Source organism: Desmodus rotundus, chromosome 1 (genome assembly GCF_022682495.2).
Source record: "Desmodus rotundus isolate HL8 chromosome 1, HLdesRot8A.1, whole genome shotgun sequence".
Taxonomy (NCBI): Eukaryota; Metazoa; Chordata; class Mammalia; order Chiroptera; family Phyllostomidae; genus Desmodus; species Desmodus rotundus.
The window spans coordinates 10,136,318-10,158,121 of NC_071387.1; the positions used below are offsets into that span (position 1 = coordinate 10,136,318).

Genomic DNA, 21,804 nt, shown 5'->3' on the forward strand with positions numbered 1-21,804 from the left:
TTCTCTTGTGGCTTTTAGGATTCTCTCCTTGTCTTTAAGCCTTACTATTTTGATTATGATGTGTGCTGGTGTGGGCCTCTTTGGGTCCAACTTGTTTGGGACTCTCTGAGCTTCCGGGACTTGTGTGTCTTTTTCCTTCGTCACGTTGGGGAAGTTTTCAGTCATTATTTGTTCAAATAGGTTGTTGATCCCTTGTTCTCTCTCTTCTCCTTTTGGAATCCCCAGATGCAGATGTTGTATGCTTCATGTTGTTCCAAAGCTTTCTTTTTTATTTTTAAAGCAAAACAGAAATCATATCCTTTTTTATTGTTGACACTATTACAGATATCCCCAATCTCCCCCTCCTTTGACCCCTTCCATCCAGTCCCAGCCACTCCCACCAGCCTTCACCACATTGTTTTCTATTCCCATGGACTATGCATATATACATCTATGTTCTTTGGCCAATTTCCCCCGTTACGCCCAACCCCCTTCCCCACTGGTCACTGTTAGTTTGTTGTTTATTTCCAAGTCTCTGGTTCTATTTTGCTCATTTGTTTGTTTTATTGATTAGGTTCCACTTATAGGTGAGTTCATATGGTATTTGTCTTTTCCCACCTGGCTTATTTCACCTAGCATAATGCTCTCCAGTTCCATCCATGCTGTCGTGAAAGGTAGCAGTTCCTTCTTTCTTTCTGCTGTGTAGTATTCTATTATGTAAATGTACCACAGTTTGGTTTTTTTTATCCACTCATTTATTGGTGGGCAGTTAAGCTCTTTTTAGCACTTGGCTATTGTAGATAATGAATTCAGGATTCTTAGGGTATAATACCAGCAATGGGATCTCTGGATTGAAAGGCAGTTCCATCTTTAGTTTTTTGAGGAAATTCCATACTGTTTTCCACAGTGGCTGCACCAGTCGGCATTCCCACCAACAGTGTACTAGGGTTCCCTTTTCTCTGCAACCTTGCCAGCACTTGTTTGTTGATTTATTAATGATGGCCATTCTGACCAGTGTGAAGTGATATCTCATTGTGGTTTTAATTTATATCTCTCTAATGGCTAGTGATGTTGAGCATTTTTTTCAGGTGGCTATGGGCCTTCTGTATGTCCTCCTTGGAGAAGTGTCTGTTCAGGTCCTTTGGCCATTTTTAATTGGATTGTTTGTCTTCCTGGTGTGGTCTTGTGAGTTCTAGATATATTTTGGGGATCAAACCCTTACACCATATACCAAAGTAAACCAAAGATTTCTTAAACCTTCCTCATTTAAAAAATTCTTTTTTCTTTTTGCTGCTCAGCTTGGGTGTTTTTTTTCTAACTTGTCTTCCAAATCACTAATTCAGCCCTCTGCTTTATCTAACCTACTGTTTATTCCTTCCAGTGTATTATTTATTTCAGATATTGTGCCTTTATTTCTGAATGGTCCTTTTTAATGGTTTCTGTGTCTTTTTTCATGCTGTTGAGTATCCTTATAATCATTACTAGTCCATCTGATAAATTACTTGCCGCCATTTCATATAGTCCTTCTGGAGAATTCTCTTGTTCTTTCATCTGGGGCCTGTTTCTTTGTTTTCCCATTTTGGCTACCTCTTTGTGTTTGTTTCTTTGTAATAGGTAGATCTGTAAGACTCTTGTGCAGGCCTAAGTCAAACCCTGTCTGTGACTGGTCCTGAGTAACCTGTTTGGAGCTATCAGTGATCCACAGCTTGTGGCTCCCTCTTCAGGGCCTGGGTTTGTCCAAAAAGAACCAGGCTGTGCAACAAGGAGGGCTTTTATAAGAACTAGGCTGGCTTTTATCAGCACTAGGCCATGGGGATCCACCTCTGCCCACAGACTTTCTGTAAGGCTAATCAATTAACATTTCCCAGCTGCACTGCTCAGCAGCAGGGCTTAAGCACCACAAGGTGGGGCAGAGTAATTCCTATGGGCGGAGCTATTGCTTCCCCTCAGGCTGATGCCACTTGGAGGGGAGTGCTCTGCTTGAGAAAGATGGCTCCCACAGTATGGGGAATGACTCAACACAGGGTTCCTGGTGGCTTTTCCTTCAGTTCTCTCCTCAGAGCCACCAGCCTCAGACTCTCCTCATGCATCTCTAGTCCACTATGCCCTCCCTCTGCAGAGCCTAAGGTAAGTGCCTGCAAACAGCATTTTGTGTGTTGGTCCTTTAAAAGGCTCTCTGCATCTCCAGCTGTCTCTCCCTGGTAGACAAACCCTGATGCTTTTCACAGCCAAGTATTATTTAGGTTCCTTTCCTGGTTCTGGTGCTGTGGTCTGGGGAGCCCATCTTGGAGTTTAGACCCCATAGTTCTCAGGGGGACCCCCCGGCCACTGAAATATCCCTCCAGGACTTTAGCTGCCCAACCAGCCTTCTTGTGGGAGCCCGGCCCAGCTCTCTGGCACCTCCTCCACACTCTGTACCAGTCTTGTTGTGGTGATGTGTCTTCTTTCTGTCTGTCCTTTGTTATAAGGCTTTGATAGGAGACTCAAGAGTTGGAAAATTTTAGTTTAAAGTAAAAAGTTATAAGCCTAGCAAGTAATGTATATGTTAAAGCTTTTGTTTTAGAAACTACAGATAGATAAGGCCCATCCTGGCTCCTGGGAAGACAGCTGACCTTCTGGCGCACCCCTAAAGATTATCTCCTGGGGAAAAGTGGAGGCACTCAGGCCATTGTGTTTCAGGGAGGGGCAAATGACCACCTGTCCCTGGGAACAGCTAACTGCCCAGGACAGGAATGTTGCAGTTTCTTCTACCTGGCCCTCCCTGAATTTCAAAACCGCGCTCACCACCATGTTTATTCCCTGCTATAAACACCTTGGCCTGGAAAGAAAAGAGAAGATGGTCTGTTACGGTATGAATGCGCCATCTTCTCAGATTGCCAGCCATCTGAATAAAGCACGCATAAAGATTCAATCACTGTCATTGCTTACTAGGTTTGGTAGTGACAGGCAGCCCGAATGCTGGTGTCTTTTCTGGTTTCAGCTTCTCTCCAGCTAGTGTTCATTTGGTTATTCAGGATGATTTTTATGTAATTTAGTTGTAATTCCAGTTTGGTCCTGGGAGGAGGTTTGTGCAGCTTCTACCTACTCCTCCTCCATCTTGGGTCACACATAAATTCTTGATGATATTTTTTTAGTATTTACTTGATCAAACACCTGAAAGTGCAAGAGCAGGTCATAGGATGCAGATATTATTAGTGCTGATAATATATATTATCAATTTATTTCCTGGAAGTTTATGCCAATTTATATTCCCACTACCAGCAGTTTTTGAGATCTCCCTCCTCTCAATTATATTATCAACAGTGTTTTAATATGTAAATGTGGTATGATATTATTTCTAAAAAAGTCTTTATATTATGATTCTGTTTTATGTAAAGGAGTATTTCCATTTTTAGAATTTTATTGGTTGTAGTTAGCTGTCTATAGCCCATGGGATAGAGTGGAATTCTTAGATATGGTTTGAAATATCTAAATTTTCACTTACAAAGAAATACTTTTCCTAATTAAAACATACTCAACTTTGATTATAGGTTTTAAGATGATAGGTTTAAAATGAAACACATATAGCTTCTCAAAAAAAGTAAAGCACCAGTGACTTTTATTTCTGGAGTCCTTACTTACATTACATACGCTTTTCTTTTCCAACTCATTCCCTCTGCCTGAATAAATATTCCCTTTATTTTCTGAGTTTTGTAAGGGGCAGAGGTGGTTGAGAACATGAGGAAAGAAGAAATAGCTGAGGTATACCCATATATTCCTGCACCTAAAATTGGACTCAGAAGTATCCCCAGAACTCTCCTATCCATTTGCTATTTTTAGAACCAGGAAATCAAATTTGGAGGTTGGCACAAAAAATGTTTCAATGATTATCAAGTCACTCCAGATATAAAATAAAGAAATAAAGAGGCACCTAAATAGAGCTTTCCAAAGTTTCAAGATCAAGTTCATCCTGGGCCAAGATTTTTAAAAAGGACAGTGAATTTTTGATGTATGTATAATAGATGTTGTTTTAAAGGAAGATTTAAAAAGTAAGACAGTTGCATCTGTGTGCACTTCTCCTTGTCCATCTCCCTTGTCCTGTCTCGTTCTTCTTGGATAGAAGGGGTGGGAATAATGAGACAATAGATATAAAGGAAGAAATAACTACAAAAAGATAACCACTATACCTCTTTATGACTTCATAGAATACCAATTTCCACTAGACTACTTTTCATTCAAATTATTGCCTGGAAATTTTCACCATACTTGATTTATCATTCTGCATTTTAGGGAATATTTTATGAAAGAACCAAAGAATGAATTGTTTATTTCTTACAAAATCCTCACACAGTACGCACACAACAAATACTGACTCCTTTCTACCCATCTATTACAATAACAAAAAGAAATGCTTTCAATTGAAAGAAGTATTAAGAAAATACCATAAAATACATATCACTTAAATTCTTTATCTCATAGTCAACCAGTATTTGTCATGATCTCCACAAGGTGGTATAATAGAAAGAAGATGGGTATAAAGCCAAACTTACCTGATTTGAGGAAGTTATTCAGCATTTTGAGCCATAGTTTCTACAATTCCCCTTCAAAGTACTGATGTGAACAATGAGAAGGATTGTAGATGCTCAATCAATGTTTGTATTCTCATCCCTTCATCTCTTCCCATACCCCCAAGGGCAGAATTACTTGGCTCCAGGGTGTGTCATACATCTTAGTTCACTCTGGCTAATGTGCTGGATTTATAGGTGAAGAATAGGGGATGGTATCCTGCCTTTAGTCACGGCTGCTTCACTAGTATCAGGAAAGAGATTGAGTCAGAACACCTCACCCCACAGCTAAGTAAAGGAGCAGAAATGCCCTTTTTGTTACACCTCTAACTCAGATTTTCCAGATAACCCTTTCTTAAAATCAATCTGAGAGTGGTGGAATTATTGAAATGATGGAGGGTGAGGGTTGATCAGGATTGCAATATCAAGTATTACTGACATGGTAAGAAGGTTTTGTTACTGCCAAAAAGTTTACTCAATGCCTTCTTCATGTCTCTGTTCCTCAAGCTATAGATGAGTGGATTTAGCATGGGAATAATCACCATATAGAGAACAGCAGCCCTACTTTCCCTGTGTGCAGAGTGAGTTGATGGAGGAGGTAAATACACACCCATAAGAGACCCATAGAAGAGCAGGACCACTGTGAGGTGAGAACCACAGGTAGAGAAGGCCTTCCATCGCCCTGCAGAGGATGTGATTCCAAACACAGCACAGGAAATGCGGACATAAGAGAGGATGATCAGCATGAGGGGAGTGGTGAGGAACATAAGGCTCATGGTGATGATCATCAGCTCGTTAATGTGGGTGTCTGAGCAGGCAAGCTTCAGTAGAGCTCTCGGATCACAATAGAAGTGGGGGATGGCCTTGTGGGAACAGAAGGCCACCCGGGTCAGCAACAATGTATGCAACAGGGCAGGAAAGTTGGTTAGCACCCAGCACATGCCCAGCATTAGTGCACAGAGTTGAGGACTCATTGCTGTGCTGTAATAGAGTGGCTGGCAGATGGCCACATAGCGGTCATATGCCATCACAGCCAAAAGGAAGTTGTCAAGACCACCAAACATAACGAGAAAATATAGCTGTACAAGGCACTCAGAATAAGAGATAGTCCAACTCTGGGTATGAATGTTGGCCAGCATTTTGGGGATTGAGGCAGAGGTGAAACAGGCATCAGTTAATGATAGGTTGGCCAGAAAGAAGTACATGGGAGTATGGAGGTGTGGGTCAGAGCTGATGGCCAGAATGATGAGCAGATTCCCCAGCATGGTGGCCAGGTACATGCCCAGGAAGATGCCAAATAAAAGAGGCTGCTGCTCTGGCCGCTCAGAGAGTCCTAGAAGGTGGAAGTCTGAAACAGCAGTTTGGTTCTCTCTGCTTGCTTTTCCCATCTCTTGCAGTTCTTGTTATCTGTTCAGATTAAACCGTTCCACATGCAGTATTTAATTATTAAATCAATTTACAGATATGTTTCTCTGTAGCCAGAAATATGCTGGAAAAAAAGAATAAATGGACCTTGTCAATGAGCATTTCTGGATCTTTATAAGAAAATACCCATGGGACATTTAGAGAAGGGTCAAGATAACAACCATTCAAATACAAATGGTGCTTTCTATGCTATCATAGGGTCAGAGAAAAGAGATCAGTTTGAGGGAGAAGTTGGTGTGGGCTCTTTATGGGAGGAGGTGAGAATTGAGCATATCCTTGAGGCAAGATTGGAAAAGTCATTTAAGCTTACTAAAAAGGAGATGCATGATCCCCAACATTGCCCTTCCCCCAAACACAGGATAGGACAGGATAACTTCCTCTCTGCCTTCTCAATTCTAGAACTTGACCTCACCCATTCAGCTGCAGCCCTTGTATTCTTCCTTAACTGGGGGTGTAGGATATGTGGGATGAGGCAGTATCAGTGATGTCCCCTTCTCTCCCTGTGCTATTAGGACCCCCCTCCACAAACAGGACAGGGGCTACCATTCCTCCATCATTCTCTCTCCTTCATCCCTGTCCACTCCCCATTTGCTCCTCAGCACTTGTATTCACTGTGGAAACTGACATTTCAGTCCCCCTGTTCTCTTGGACATCAACACATAAGTATCTATTTGCAGGGACTTGCTAAGTATAGACACCTCGATGACATTGTTTTATTCTTCACAAGGCTATGAAGTAGGTATTATTATTCTCAACAACGTTGCAAATGGTAAAGCCGAGTCTCCAAGATATTTGATGTGCTCAAGATCAGATAGCTAGAAAATGAGAGTCTAGTGCAGGTGTACCTGACTCCAAAGCCTGAGCTTACACCCTTGCACTTGCATTATATCCCTCTGATGCTTGCTTTTCTTCAGAAGAAGGAAAAGGGAAAGGAATCAGGCTCTAGTTCTCTGGGCTTGAAAGTAGCCACTTTTCTTCTTCTCCCCTAGGATTCAAAGCAAGCTGGTGTGAGGGATATTTTCATATTGGCTTTGTAGGAAGTGTGACTTTGGAAGCTTGTTTGGATATTTGAGTATTCCATTTGTTCTTTGGTTTAAAAAGAGGCTTCTGGTCTGAGGCAGAGACTTAGATCACCTATCCAAGAAACCTTTGCCTAGTTGTTGGGCTGGGAAGGGAGAGGAGTGTGTGTGTGTGTGTGCCCTACCCCTTCCAGATTCTCACCTGTTAAAGTATGGATTGGTTTCAGGCATCTTGAGTTTTCTTCTGGGTGGAAAGTTCACAACGAGTGACTGCCTGCGACCTTTCTGGCTCAGTCAGTAAAATTGGGGTCTGTGGTGTCCAGGGTTCGTTAGGGCCACCTAGAGCATGACATTTTCAGCTTCCCTAGGCCTGAGAGTACAGGAGTTTTTCTTAGGGTTTTAAATGCTCCTAAAACACCATCCCCTCACGTGCTCATTAGAGCCAACCTCAGGGTCGTTGTGCAACCTGCTCTCCAGCCAACTCTGGCTGGGTCCTGGGGGAACCGAGGACATCTCTTTCCCAGGGGTTAAAGTCTCAGATATGGGTCTTGGGAGTGTGATTCTGAAGCTTCTTGCTGGAGGCCTCCAGGGAGCTCCTGTCCATATACTGGACAGTTTAATGTCTGTCCTGTATCCTGGGAAAAACAGCATTGAGGGTGACATGAAGGCCATAAATTCTGACATGACTATTTCTACCAGTGTCTAAACAGAGTAATCTTAATATGAAGCAATCCTCTCAAGTCCTAAACTCTTAATTAAATGAGGCAGCCTACATAAAGCATACTAGCCACAATGCGAGATACATAGCAGCTACTGAGAATGTGACATCCGTATTTTATTACTACTGCCTTGTATTGTACTTGTTGAACACTTTCATTACACGTTCTCCTGCAATCCAGCGAGCTTAGGATGTGGGAACTATTCTTATCCCCATTTTACAGATGAGAAAGCCGAGGCCTAGGGAGGAAAATGACTTGACCAATGTCGTACAATTACTAAATGATGGAGTGGAATTCCCACCTAGGCCTGCGTGACTCAGGAGCCCATGCTGCTAACCATTATACTTCATCCCAGGGTCATTGCTGCTTTTAATTATTAACAATTTCATAGGTGTAAAATAATCTCATTGTTCTAACTTGCATGTCTTTGGTTAGTAGTAAGATTAAATATTTGTTTTATTTGATCTTTTACCATGGGTAATTACGCCTCAAATTATCCTGTTACTATATTTGCCCTTTTTTTCTATTGGGGTGTCTATGCCTTTAATAATGGATTTAAAGAATAAAGAATAAAGCAGTAAAGAATAATGAAAACATTTTATTCTGGGTGTTTTATTTTCTGTGTTTGACATTCCAATATGTACAGAAATTTTTTAAAATTATTTTTGTAGTCAAAATTGGTAGGTATTTGGCTTTGTGATTTTTTTTCATTACTTTTATACTGAAAAGTCCTTTACATCTCATAGCTCAGGGGAATCCATTTAGTTCCTTCTTCTAAATTTTAAATACCATATGTATAATTTACTTGCAATTTATGTTGTGATGTAGTGAGAGAAAAGGATCTACCTTTACTTTTAATTTTTCGCACATAGCTAGTTTTTTATCAGTACCATGTTTTTAATAACCCATGTGTTTTTGGTTTGATGGTTAGTTGTGAGCACTTATACCTGGCCTTTCCTTGTCCCCTGGGCCACTCACAGAATGGTAGCAGGGTTCTGATAGGGGGCCGCATCTTGAGAGCAAGCATTCTAAGAGGCCAAGGTAAACTTTATCAAACGTAGCTTCAGAAATCCTAGAATCTCACTTTCACTGCTTTCTGTAGGTCAAACAAGTCACCAAGGCCAGGTTAGTAACTAAGGGAAGGAAGTTAATCTTATCTAACAAAGAATTTCTGGCCCTTTTCAATTTGCTACAAATTATTTACATTCTTTCTGCACTCCAAATAGACTTACTCCTTCCCAAGAGCTTCAGAATCTCATCCCATTGCAGCATTAGGTCAATGTCCAAGATTTAATGAGGTCCACGTGAAAATGAGTTTCCTCAGACCTGAGAAGGTGAGAGACAAGTTATCTCTTCCAGCCTCCACACACAGTGGAGATACAGACAGGTGATAACTGTAACAGACACCCTAAATCCTCCGTGAGGGAGGGTGGGACTGGGGTGGACAGGATCATGTAGCTGTATGTTTGTTGTGATTGCTGCTAATATTCCACTGATGGGTGAGCCACAATTCATCTGTTTTACTGTTGACAGCCGTTTAGGTGACTTCCAGTTTGGTATTTCACAAATAGTGGGGATATAAACATTCTTATACTTGCTTCTTGGGGAATATATATACACATTTTGGTTGATATGCTCAGGAGTAGAATTTTGGGGTTCTCGGTTTTGCATGTGTTCAGCTTTAGTTTTTCCGAATGATTGAAGTATGGTGACAACAATGGATATGAGAATTCTGGTTGATCCTACCCCACTAATACTTGGTATAGTCTCTTTTTGCCCCCGATTTTAGCTATTCTGGTGTGCGTGTAGTAGTGACACATAGTTTGTTAAATTTATATTGTCCTGATGACTAATGAAGTTAAAAACTTTTTTTAATAATATATTTTATTGATTATGCTATTAGTTGTCCCATTTTCCCCCCTCTATTCCCCTCCGCCCTGCACACCCCCTCCCACCCACATTCCAGCCCTATAGTTCATGTCCATGGGTCATACAGATAAGTTCTTTGGCTTCTACATTTCCTATACTATTCTTAACCTCCCCCTGTACCTTTCCCCCCTCTCTCCCCTCCCACTCCCCTGCTGATAACCCTCCATGTGATCTCCATTTCTGTGATTCTTTCCTGTTGTAGTTGTTTGCTTTTTTTGTTTGTTTGTTTTAGGTGTGGTTGTTAATAACTGTGAGTTTGCTGTCATTTTTACTGTTCATATTTTTTATCTTCTTTTTCTTAGATAAAGAAAAAGAAGATAAACATTTCATATAATAAGGGCTTGGTGATGATGAACTCCTTGAACTTGACCTTATCTGGGAAGCACTTTATCTGCCCTTTCATTCTAAATGAAAGCTTTGCTGGATAGAGCAATCTTGGATGTAGGTCCTTGCCTTTCATGACTTGGAATACTTCTTTCCTGCCCCTTCTTGCCTGCAAAGTTTCTTTTAAGAAAGCAGCTGAAAGTCCTATGGGAACTCCTTTGTAGGTAACTGTCCCCTTGTCTCTTGTGGCTTTTAAGATTCTCTCCTTATCTTTAATCTTGGCTAATGTAATTATGATGTGTCTTGGTGTGTTCCTCCTTGGGTCCAGCTTCTTTGGTAGTCTCTGAGCTTCCTGGACTTCCTGGAAGTCTATTTCCTTTGCCAGACTGGGGAAGTTCTCCTTCATTATTTGTTCAAATAAGTTTTCAATTTGTTGCTCTTCCTCTTCTCCTTCTGGTACCCCTATGATGAGGATGTTGGAATGTTTAAAGATGTCCTGGAGGTTCCTAAGCCTCTTCTCATTTTTTTGAATTCTTGTTTCTTCATTCTTTTCTGGTTGGATGTTTCTTTCTTCCTTCTGGTCCACACCGTTGATTTGAGTTCCAGTTTCCTTCCCATCACTATTGGTTCCCTGTACATTTTCCTTTGTTTCTCTTAGCATAGGCTTCATTTTTTCATCTGGTTTTCGAACAGATTCAACCAGTTCTGTGAGCATCTTGATAACCAGTGTTTTCAACTGTGCATCTGATAGGTTGGCTATCTCTTCCTTGCTTAGTTGTATTTTTTCTGGAGCTTTGAGCTGTTCTTTCATTTGGGCCATTTTTTTTTTGTCTTGGGGTGCCTGAGCCACGAAAGGTTAAGTGCCTAAGGCAGGTTCTGCTGAAAGGACCGATACGCCAGACTGTCTCCAAACATGCAGGTAAAAATGCTGGAAGAACTTGTCCCCGTGTAAAAAGTCTAACTGCGGCTCCTCGGAAAAAGGCACATTCTCGGTGGAAGGGATCACTGCTCTTTTCTTTAAAAACTTTTTATATATTTATAAAAATATATGATACTGTGTTTTATGGCACATTTTTCAAGTCTATTAGGCTTTCTTCCACTTTTTATTTTGAAAGTGTTTATCATACTGAATACAAGTATTTTGTGATGTGTATACATGGCAAATATCTCTTCCTTCTCTGAGGGTTGATGTTTTACTCTCTTTATTGGTGTCTTTTGATAAACATTAGTTCTTAATTTTAATATAGTCCAATTTATTTTTTCTTTATGGTTTTGCTGTTTGTCTCCCAAGAGAGAGTTACATAGTGCTTGATTATGAAGATATCCTCTTGTGTTTTCATCTAACATCTTTATCTTTTATTGATATATCCATCCATTTGGAATTGGTTTTTACATGCAGCATGAGGTCAGTGTCAAATTATTTTTTTCCATTTGGATATCCAATGAACTCAGATGCTTTATTGAAAAGATCATTCATTCCCCACCTTGTTGAAGTGTCACATTTCTAATAACTCAGGTGATCATTTGTCTGTGAGTCATTCCTAGACTCTGTTCTCTTCCATTGGCCAATCTGTCTGTCCTTGCCCAATACCACAGTATAGTAAGTCTTGATATCTGTGTAAGTCCTCTAAATTTATTTCCTTTCCAAGTGCCTTGACCATCCTTGGTATTTGCGTTTTATATGAACTTTAGTATTAACATTGCCATTTACACACACACACAAACCTGCTGGGACTTTTAATGTGATTTCATTCATAGCCTAATTTGGGAAGAATTTGTATCCTTATAGTGCCGAATCTTTCAGTCCATTAATATGGTATATCTCTTTATTTATGCCCACTTTAGTTTATTTCAATGATACCTCCAAACATTTATAGATTTAATATTTTGTAAATTTTAGTCCTAAATTTTATATTTAAGGGCTTGCACACTTCCTTAAATGTGTTCCTGGCTATGAATACCTTTTTATTCTAATGTAAGTAGTATGTTTAAAGTTTTTTTTCTATTTGTTCATGGCTGATGTACAGAGATACAGCTGGTTTGTATGCACTGACTTTGTATCCAGTGACCTTGATATATTCTTTTATTAATGCAATAAGTTATAGATTTGGGGTGACTTTTTAGGTATAGAGTCAAGTTGTCTAATAACAATAACTTTTTTTTTTTCTAATTTCCAATTCTGTACACTTTTATTTCTTTCTCTAGCCTCATTATATTGTTTGGGACCACTAGTAAATGGTCAATAGAAGTAAGAAAGAGGGACAGAAGTGTCTCTGACTCTGATTCCAGGGAAAGGCCTTCAGTATTTCTTCCTTGTGTGGCATTTTCTGTAGAAATCCTTTATCAGATTAAGGATAGTTCCTTCTATTTTTAGTTTCCTGTAGGTTTTTGTCACCAATGGGTATTGAAGTTTATCAAATGCACTTGTGGCATCTACTGAAATTTTGAAATGAATATTCTCCTTTTTATGTCAATGTAATGGATTTCATTGATTGATTTTCAAATGTTAAGCTAATCCATCACCATGAAATAAATCCTTCGGCTCAATTTCCACTTTGACTATTCTGATGAAGAGTTTGTGTAAGACTGGTTATTTCATCCATAAATATTTGGAAGAATTCATCAGTAAAATCATCTGAGACTTGATATTCTCATTTTGGGAATGTTTGATAATGGATTTTGTTTCTTTAGTACATAATTAAGCTATTCAGAATTTATCTTTTGTTGGTTTTAATGTATTTTTATTTTTGAAGCATTTTTTTCATTTTACTCCAATTGTAAATGAAATTCATTAACTAAAAGTTGCTCATAATAGCCTTATGTTGTTTTTACATTTTAAAAAACCAGGGAGAGTGAAAAACACAATACCTGTAAAAATTACTGAATGTTTACTTATATACATAATCATGTAGCCACTACAGTGATAAAAATATATTTCTATAGTTTTCCGCAGTAGTATCCAAGAGGTAAATGGTATCTTTATATATATATATATAAGTAAAGTTAAATTAATATCAACACCTACCCACAAATAAAAATCCAGGCTTAGATGGTTTCACTGTTTAATTTGGTCATTTAAAGAGAAGTTTAAATTAATCTTACTACAATGCTATAGGAAATAGACAAAAAGCAGCAGTTCCCAATTCGTTTTATGAAGCTAACAAGTATTGGCAAGAAGAAAATTGCAGTGATAATAACCCAAATCTGCTGCAGTTATCTATCACTGTGTAACAGACCACCCCCTAACAGTGGCTTTGAACAACAACTACGTTTATTTTTCTCGTCTTCGGTTCGCACAGGGCTAGTTGGATAGCCCCTCTCTGCTTCATGCAATGTCAACTTGGTAGTAGAAGGCTGGGACTAGACCACCTGTAGGCTTGTTCACTGGAATGCCTGGTGGTTGATGCTGAGTGTTGGCTGGGACTGTCAGCTGGAACACCTAGACGTGGTCTCTCCACATAGTTTAGGCTTTCTCACAATATGATGGCTGGGTTCCAAAGCCAAGTTTCCACCAACTGTAGAAGGCATAAACAAATTGTGTATTAATACAATAGAATTCCAGTCAATATTGAAAACATAAATCATTGTTATCAATATATACCACAACATGGATGAATCTCAGACACTTTGTGGTGAGCAGAAAAAGCCAGAGGCAAGAGTATGTACTGTAAGATTCCATTTATTTACTCTCTGGAAAAGGTAAATCTAATCTATTATGATGTAACTGAGGTTGCAGGCTGCATGAGACTGGAAGTAGGAGAGGGGATTGTTTGGGATGTGGTACAAGGGAACTTTTTAAGGTGATGAAAATACTCTATATCTTGATTGTGGTAATGTTTACACAGGTATACAAATTTGATGAAACTCTTTGCAAGATGCACATAAATGAGTGCATTTAATTTCATGTAAATTATACCTCAATAAGTTGATTTTAAAGTAAGGTAGATTAAAGAATGGATAGAATTATAGATAGATGTATGTTAAAGCAAGCATAATGAAATATTAAGGGTCAAATCTAGGTGGCTGTTATAAGGGTATTCACTGTAAAATTCAAATTTGTTGTATGTTTTCAAATTGTAGTAAAATGTTGGAGAAAAAAGACTGACACTACTAGTATTGTTGACAATATTTAGCAACTAGAACTCTCCATTATTTTGGGTAGAAGTGTAAATTTGTAAAAATATTTTTGGAAAATAGTTTTCTACATATACTAAAGCTAAATATTGTTTATGATATTACCCAGGAATATCACATCTAGGGCTATACTCAAGAGAAATAAGTATATATGACCCACAAAAGGCATGTGTAAGCATGTTCCCTCAACTTTACTTATAATAGCCAAAATCAGAAGCAATCTATGTCCATCAACAGAAAAATAAAGTATTTCATTTGTATAATGAAATGTTACACAGCAGTAAAGAGAACAAACTTCCACTATGTGCAACCACATTATTGAGTCTGACAGATGAATGTTGAGCTAAAGTAGCCAAATATAAGAGTTACACTATATGATTCCTTTTACGTGAACTTTAAGGCAAAAGTAACCCTATGGTGATATGAATCACAAGAGTGGGTACCTCTAAGAGGATAGCGTCTCAGCCTGGATAAGAAGGAGCCTCTGGCTTGAAGGAAATGTTATATATCTTGGCCTAGGGAGTGGTTACATTGGTACATACATATGGAAAATTCAAAGAGCTTGCACTTCAAATTCATGTGCTTTACTGATACATGCCGTAACACAATAAAGCTTTTGGAAACTGGCTGGAAGCTTTATGCTTGTAGGTGGAGATGTCAACATTGAGTTTCACTGTCGGGCAGTCTGGCTCAGAAGCCGTTTTCAAGGAAGGGACCTTCACTACCTTGTGTTTATGGTTCTTTCCTGTTCAGCTAGTCAGACTCTAAAGAAAATTCTTACAATATTCTGTACTCAAGGTAGAGATCTGGGAGCAAAAGCCTAATAAAGGGCCGTGGGTTTCAACATTCAGCATTTGACGTGCATATACAGTCATGTAATTAATGTAATTCTCCTGTTTTTCTTGTGAGATCACTATTCTGAGTTGTATATGGCAACCCCCAGTCCCAACCTTTTCCCGAACGTAAACCTCCCAACTTTTCCTGATTTAGGAGAGAGACAGTGTTCCTGTAGCATGGGGTGAAAAAGGAAATACAGGGATCTAGTTTCTTTTGAAATAGCTATCACCTCTAAGTTTATTTCCCTTTCACTCCAGAATCCAGAGGTATCAGGGCTTCCAGTTTTGGGAGCTTTTGAAGATTCTTTGTTGTTGACAAGATTGATTATTTTATTTTATCTACTGCCAATGTAGGATTCAGCTTTTCCATATCTTTTTTTTTAACTTTTGACTCTTGTAATAACACTTAACTTAAAACACAAACACATTGTATAGCTAGCTGTACAAAAATATTTTTCTTTTTTTTATTGTTGTTCAAGTAATTTTCTGCTTTTCCCCCTAACCTCTCCCCACCACCCCAACCCTCCTCACCTCCCTCCCCTGTTTCCACCCCACCCCCACTTGTTATTGTCCATATGTCCTTTATAATTGTTCCTGTAAACCCTTTACCCTTTTCCCCCATTATCCCCCCACCCCGTCCCCCGTCTCTGTTCACTATCAGTGTGTTCTCAATTTCAATGTCTTTGGCTATGCTTTGCTTTTTCATTTTGTTGATTAGGTTCCTGTTAATGGTAAAGAGTTTCATCTTATGGTATTTGTCTTTCACTATCTGGCTTATTTCACTTAGCATATTGCTCTCCACTTCCATCCATGCTGTCCCAAAGAGTAAGAGCTCCTTCTTTCTGCTGCGTAGAATTCCATTGTGGAAATGTACCAACCCTAGTGCACTGTTGGTGGGATTGCAGACTGGTGCAACCACTATGGAAAACAGTATGGAGTTTCCTCAGAAAACTAAAAGTGTAACTGCCTTTTAACCCGGCAGTTCCACTGCTAGGATTACATCCTAAGAACCCTGAAACACCAATCCAAAAGAACCTATGCACCCCAATGTTCATAGCAGAACAATTTACAATAGCCAAGTGCTGGAAGCAGCCTAAGTGCCCATCAGTAAATGAATGAATCAAAAAGCTTTTCCTTGTCTTAACTCTGTTATCACTGTCAAAGAAAAATTGTACTACACAGAGTCAGACAGGGAAGCTTTTATTAAAGACTGTTGCAGTGGGGGAGAGAGATTGAACTCAACTCCCCTGAAACAAAAGGTAGGTCAGAAGTACTGGGTTGGGGCAGCTTCAACATACTGGAGGGTGTTCCAGGAGGCTTGGTCAAAGGATTACACCATCAGTGCTTGCTAATTGCCTGTCTGTCATCTGTCCATCGAAGTTAAGCCCCCACACTCCCACAGAGACTGGGAGATAGGTGTGCTTTCTTGATAGTTACATTCCAAAGGGATGGTTCCCAGGTCATTGAGAAAGAGATTCCTAGATTGTAAAACTGGCAAGAGCCTGGGAGAAGATTTACATTTCAAATGAGCAGGGAAAATCTTAACATTGCAAGTTTTCTGAAGTAAAGCTCTGTAAGAAAATGGAGGCGCAGGGTCCATAGTCAGGAAGAAACTGTCTGAAGTTTAGTCAAGTTGAAGACTGTGTAAAGACTGTCTTGATTTCCACTCCCTCATCCAGTGGTTTTCAACGTCTGAAATTTTGTTATTATTATTTGCTTTCCACTCTTCTCTGTCCTTGTGGATTTTATGTCTTTTTAAAAATCATTTTATTCTCAGTAGAATTTTAGGAGAGAGTGAAATTAGGTGCTTGACTTTAATGTAATATCTTTAAGCAGGAGCATGAGAACTATTTAAGGAAGATATCATATGCCACTAAACTAAACTGATGTGAATATTGGCAGTTTTGAATTTTGTAAAGGAAGAGCTTAAGGGCAGAAGTCTTGTTGCAAGAGAGCAGCTAGGAGACTGATTTACACAGAAGAAAGTCCTTTTATTCTTTATTCTTTTTTTTTTTTTTTGCCATGAACTATGTTTTCCACTTAACATAGACAAAACATACAGAGAGAAGTAAAGCTTTCAGAAATTTTAGATGAAGACAGCACTGTACTAATTTGGTCTGTTATGAGAAGTACAGAGGGGAATTTAGGCAGTTGTGTTAGCTCTAACAAGGCTCTAGGGAACTCTGTCCCATGATGCCTTGTCTGTAAGTGCCCAAAGTAGAGCACATTCACCCTTGTCCTAGTATTAGCCTGAGAGCTAGCAGCTCCCTGTTTCTGAGTCTCTCAGTTCAGGTTTCAAAATGCAAACATAAAATACTTCAAAATTCCTGAAGACCTGGGTTGACTGGGGCCAGAGTACCATGTGTCCTAGATCATCTTAAGTACTCAGAGCCTTTTCTCCTAGTCTCCAGCTGATGTCTTCTCTGTTGCAGCTTGGCTTTACTATCCTTTGTTGATCTCTAGGGCTCCTCATCTGGAATCCTAGTCTCTTTCTTTCTCCCCTTTCCCTGCAAACTTATTTTTAACTCCAGTTTAGCAACCTGATTTTTGCTTCTGGCTACTGACCAACTGTATTTATTATTCTTGACCCTGAACCGTGATTTCAGTTAGTCCCAACACAAAGGTTGTCAGAAGAATCTCAGCTCTTCCCTCCTTCCTCCAAATTATGGATGTCTGCAGTGCCTTCTCAGTAACCAGAGTAGCAGTGAAAAGAGAAACTTGAGACAGACAGTTGTAGGCCAGCAAGTCCTGCCTTTGCAATAATCACCCCGTCGTCTCCAAGCCAGTTCTTAACCTGTGAGCAGACAGTAATTGAAGAAGCAGCGGAGGTAAGTTAAGGGAAAACAGAAGCAGAGGTTGCCCCCAAGGTTCTGGAAGCACCTTACTGTTCTCTCTAGGATCTACAGAGTTTTTTGAGGCTATAGACAGGATAAAGGGTGAGAAACCTTTTGGGGAAAGGAAGAACCAGGAAGGTGGGGCATGAGATATTAGCACAAGGCCCCTGAGTAGAGAAAAAAGAACAAAAGATAAAATGCTGAGTTTGCAATGGAGAGTTTTGGATCCTTTTTAGAGGATTTGAAAAATTTTCTGATGTTGACTGGTTGGTGCCATAGACTGGGGGACTTCTGTAGGAATAGTCTGATCAAGGCATTATATGCTGACAGAGGTAGTGGAAGAGACACATCTTTGCCCAGAAGTAACTTGCAGTCTCTTTGAGAACCTTACTGGAATTGAGTGGACTCACTGAAGGCAAGGACTGGATCTCAGGAGCACATGGCATTGTTTGGCGGTCTATGTCACGCTCCTCTTGACAAGATACACAATTACTTGGGTCTTAAGAGAGTCTCTTGCTTTCTAGGACACGGTTATTAGAAAATGCCCGGTCAGAGGAGGCTGATCTTCATGAGGCATCACATTCCCCATCGAGACATGGAGTAGAGGAGAAAATAACTTAGCTTGTGAGTTTCTGATCTCTCAGACGAGTTATAAAGCTATGAGATATGTTCCTCAATTAGTGTGGGGTTCAGAGGTAGATAAATATGCATTGTTTTTAGTTCTCAGATATTGTTCTTGCTAAAGTTTGAAGTATTAACTGCAAAATATGAACAATGTATCAGTAAATCTTTTTAAAAAAGATTTACTTTATTTATTTATAGAGAGAGGGGAAAGGAGAGAGAAAAAGGAGAAACATCCACGTGTGGGTTGCCTCTTGAGCACCCCCTACTGGGGGCCTGGCCCACAACCCAGGCATGTGCTCTGACTGGGAATCAAACCAGCAACCCTTTGGTTCTCAGGCTGGCACTCAATCTACTGAGCCACACCAGCCATAGCTGCATCAGTAAATCTTTTATCAATTTGGAGGTAAGTTTTTCTTTAGATGTGGACTTTGAATAGAAATTGGGAATAGGAACATATTTAGATCTATAAGATAGTAATTACAAAATAATAAAAATTAAAAGACAAAAAAAGAAAAGAAAAATGAAACAACAGCTGACTTAACAGAAAGGGCGCTGGTCTGAGAGCCTGGATGCCCTGATCCATATGTGGTATTTTCCTCCAAGGTGTAGTGTGAACTTTACTCTTTTGAACCTTGATTTTTGATTTCACAATCATTTTAGTATTCTGAAGCTTAGCTTACTCACCTGTGAATCAAATGAAGAGTTGAACTAAGTAAATGAATTTTTCTTAGGCCTTATTGAGCATTGCAATACCTGAGGAGGGCTTAGTTTTCATTCTCAGTTTTAAATACATACACCCAGACTATATCCTAGAGAACTTCACTCAGGAGGTCTGAGGATTCTGTTTTGTTAATAAGCATCTCACTTGGTTGATAAACTGGTCCACAGACCAATTTGGGGGGACCTCTGGACCAGATCCTATGGGCTGTATTAGTTCTTAAACTCTATTGTTTTTCTGTAAAAGACAAATACACAAGATAGGGAGGTAAGTGAAGCTAAAGATATTAAACTAGGAATATTGAGGGTTTAATATATAAATGTGGTGATAGAAGATCACTTTCTATCTGTACTGATTGATGATACAGTTTATGGTGTCAAGGCTATGAGTTTGAGTTCTGTCTCAAATATTTACGAGCTGTGGGTCCATGTGCAAATTACTCAGACATCTTTATCCTCAGTTTTCTTCTCTATACAAAGGCAGTAACGGTAGTCTCTGCTGCCCAGTGTTGTTTCAGGATTCCAGGAGGCAGTCTGTATGAAGTGCTTAGTAGAGTGCCTGACATATAACAAGTGGCTGGTAGATGTTAACTACAAGGTGATGGTGGTGGCAGGGACAAAAATGCAAACAGTGAACAAAATGCAGAACTCCATCTTTTCTATTTTAGGAGAGATGAGGAGATAAAGGGACATGCGTCCTTCATATGCTCTTCACTCTAAAATGAGATATTATAAGTGTTTTAAAAAGAATTTTGAATGGATATAGGGGCTGCCAAGAGGATGTAAGATTTAGCTCACCTCATTGTACTCATGTATCCACGTTACTGCGATGATGAAATTGATACCGGGCTGTGGACCTAGTTTAAGACATGTAATCCCCAGCATTGAACACTCCCAGTGCCTCCTTAACAGAGTATCCTCTGTATAAAAGATTGATCAGAGGGAAGGATGAGGAAAGGAAAAAAAAACACAAAACAATGGGGGTCCCAAGGAAGAGAGAAAAAGAAGTAGGGTCAGACTGGAGGTAAAGTCAGGATTGGGGATAACTATGAATTTAAAGGGAGATTTAGGAGTTAGAAGATTTGGAAGTCAGCAACACATAGAATTCTAGAAGAAATCTAGCACTCTAACTGTCCTTTCTAATTTCCGGATGCTCCAGAGTCATGGAAAACCAATCCTGCCTCTCTGAATTTTTCCTCCGAGGAATATCTGGGTCACCAGAGCAACAGCAGTTACTCTTTGGTATTTTCCTGTGTATGTATCTTATCACCTTGATGGGGAACCTGCTCATCATCCTGGCCATCGGCTCTGACCCGCACCTCCACACCCCCATGTACTTCTTTTTGGCCAATCTGTCTTTTGTTGACATGGGTTTAACATCCTCCACAGTTACCAAGATGCTGGTGAATGTTCAGACTCAGCGTCATACCATCTCCTATGCCGGTTGCCTAACACAAATGTATTTCTTTCTGATGTTTGGTGATCTGGACAGCTTTTTCCTGGCCGTAATGGCATATGACCGCTATGCGGCCATCTGCCGCCCTCTCCACTACTCTGCAGTCATGAGCCCCAGAGTCTGTGCCCTGCTGCTTGCCTTGTGCTGGGTCCTCACCCACGCTGTTGCCCTGACTCACACCCTCCTCATGGCTCAGCTGTCTTTCTGCGTTGTTGAGGAAATCGCTCACTTTTTCTGCGACATAACTCCTGTCCTGAAGCTGTCATGTTCTGACACTCACATCAATGAGTTGATGGTTTTTGCCTTAGGAGGCACGGTACTCATCGTCCCCTTTATTTGCATTGTCATCTCCTACATCCACATTATATTGGCCATCCGGAGGATGCGAACTCCTGGTGGGGCGGGCAAGGCCTTTTCTACCTGCAGTTCCCATCTCTGTGTTGTCTGTGTGTTCTATGGGACCCTCTTTGGTGCCTACCTGTGCCCTCCTTCTGTTGCCTCTGAAGAGAAGGACATCGCAGCAGCTGCAGTGTACACTGTGGTGGTCCCCATGTTGAACCCCTTTATCTACAGCCTAAGGAACAAGGACATGAAGGGGGCCCTTAGGAGGCTCCTCAGTTGTGGAAGAGTTTTTTCTTCTTAGATACAGTGGTAGCAACCTTTAATGAAAAGACAAAGGCTTTGAGTAAGACAAACCTGGCTTCAGTTTTGGGTCTACCACACACTAGCCATAAGATTGCTAACCTTTCCGAGCTAGCCTTCTCTACTAAATGGAGATAATAATCTCTAATAAGGTGACTTGGAGGATTAGCTGAGATAAATTGTGAAATGTGTCTGGTATAGTGGCTAGTAAATAGTAACTTTTCAATAAATGATAGCTGTTATTATCACTGTTGTCACTCTTCATCCTTCCACTACTCAAAAAGTCAAAAATCTTTTCTGAGATTCATTCCTTTAACAAATATATATCAGACACCTACTTTGTGCTGGGAGCTGTTGTAAGTGCTAGGGATATAGCACAGAACAAGATACAGTCCCTGCTTCCATGACACATTCATTCTAGATTATTAATTTGTCAATTATAGAAAATTGAGAGGAGCATATATCTTGCTTACAGCACTTAAATGGAGGTTAAAAAAAAAATGGATAGAGTTTCCATTCCAGGAGATGCAGAGTAGGTGAGGAGTTCCCCACCAGAAGGTTGAATTCTGTGTTTAGATTTCCATGCCAGGTGCCCCACTTCCCCAGGAAGCATTGAGAGCTC

At 39.9% G+C, this 21,804-nt stretch overlaps 2 protein-coding genes across 4 annotated transcripts; one reads left to right on the forward strand and one right to left on the reverse strand.

Moving 5' to 3' along the window:
* On the reverse strand, nucleotides 1-7,323 carry LOC112306522 (olfactory receptor 1N2). Of its 3 annotated transcripts, XR_008426442.2 has the most exons (4): nucleotides 7,170-7,323; nucleotides 5,134-6,012; nucleotides 2,908-3,132; nucleotides 1-263 (listed from the first exon to the last, which is right to left on the reverse strand). XR_008426442.2 is itself a non-coding variant. In XM_024562496.4 (3 exons), exons 2-3 carry the CDS (start codon nucleotides 5,909-5,911, stop codon nucleotides 3,125-3,127), a joined length of 786 nt encoding a protein of 261 aa, XP_024418264.3. In that variant the 5' UTR covers nucleotides 5,912-6,012; nucleotides 7,170-7,323; the 3' UTR covers nucleotides 2,600-3,124. The 3 variants fall into 3 exon arrangements, 2 of the variants coding, with proteins under 2 accessions (XP_024418264.3, XP_045052839.2); XM_024562496.4 differs by lacking the exon at nucleotides 1-263 and having other exon boundaries at nucleotides 2,600-3,132; XM_045196904.3 differs by lacking the exons at nucleotides 1-263; nucleotides 2,908-3,132 and having other exon boundaries at nucleotides 3,574-6,012.
* A 9,911-nt stretch (nucleotides 7,324-17,234) lies between these two features.
* Nucleotides 17,235-21,344, forward strand: OR1N1 (olfactory receptor family 1 subfamily N member 1). The gene is made up of 2 exons (XM_024562343.3): nucleotides 17,235-17,737; nucleotides 20,244-21,344. The coding sequence occupies exon 2, from the start codon at nucleotides 20,248-20,250 to the stop codon at nucleotides 21,181-21,183; it is 936 nt and encodes a 311-aa protein (XP_024418111.1). The 5' UTR covers nucleotides 17,235-17,737; nucleotides 20,244-20,247; the 3' UTR covers nucleotides 21,184-21,344.
* The last annotated feature ends 460 nt before the right edge of the window (nucleotides 21,345-21,804 follow it).

Bases quoted from the DNA above. Each gene is read 5' to 3' on its own strand.
- OR1N1 (XM_024562343.3), top strand. From the start codon at position 20,248: ATGGAAAACCAATCCTGCCTCTCTGAATTTTTCCTCCGAGGAATATCT.
- LOC112306522 (XM_045196904.3), bottom strand. From the start codon at position 5,911: ATGGGAAAAGCAAGCAGAGAGAACCAAACTGCTGTTTCAGACTTCCAC.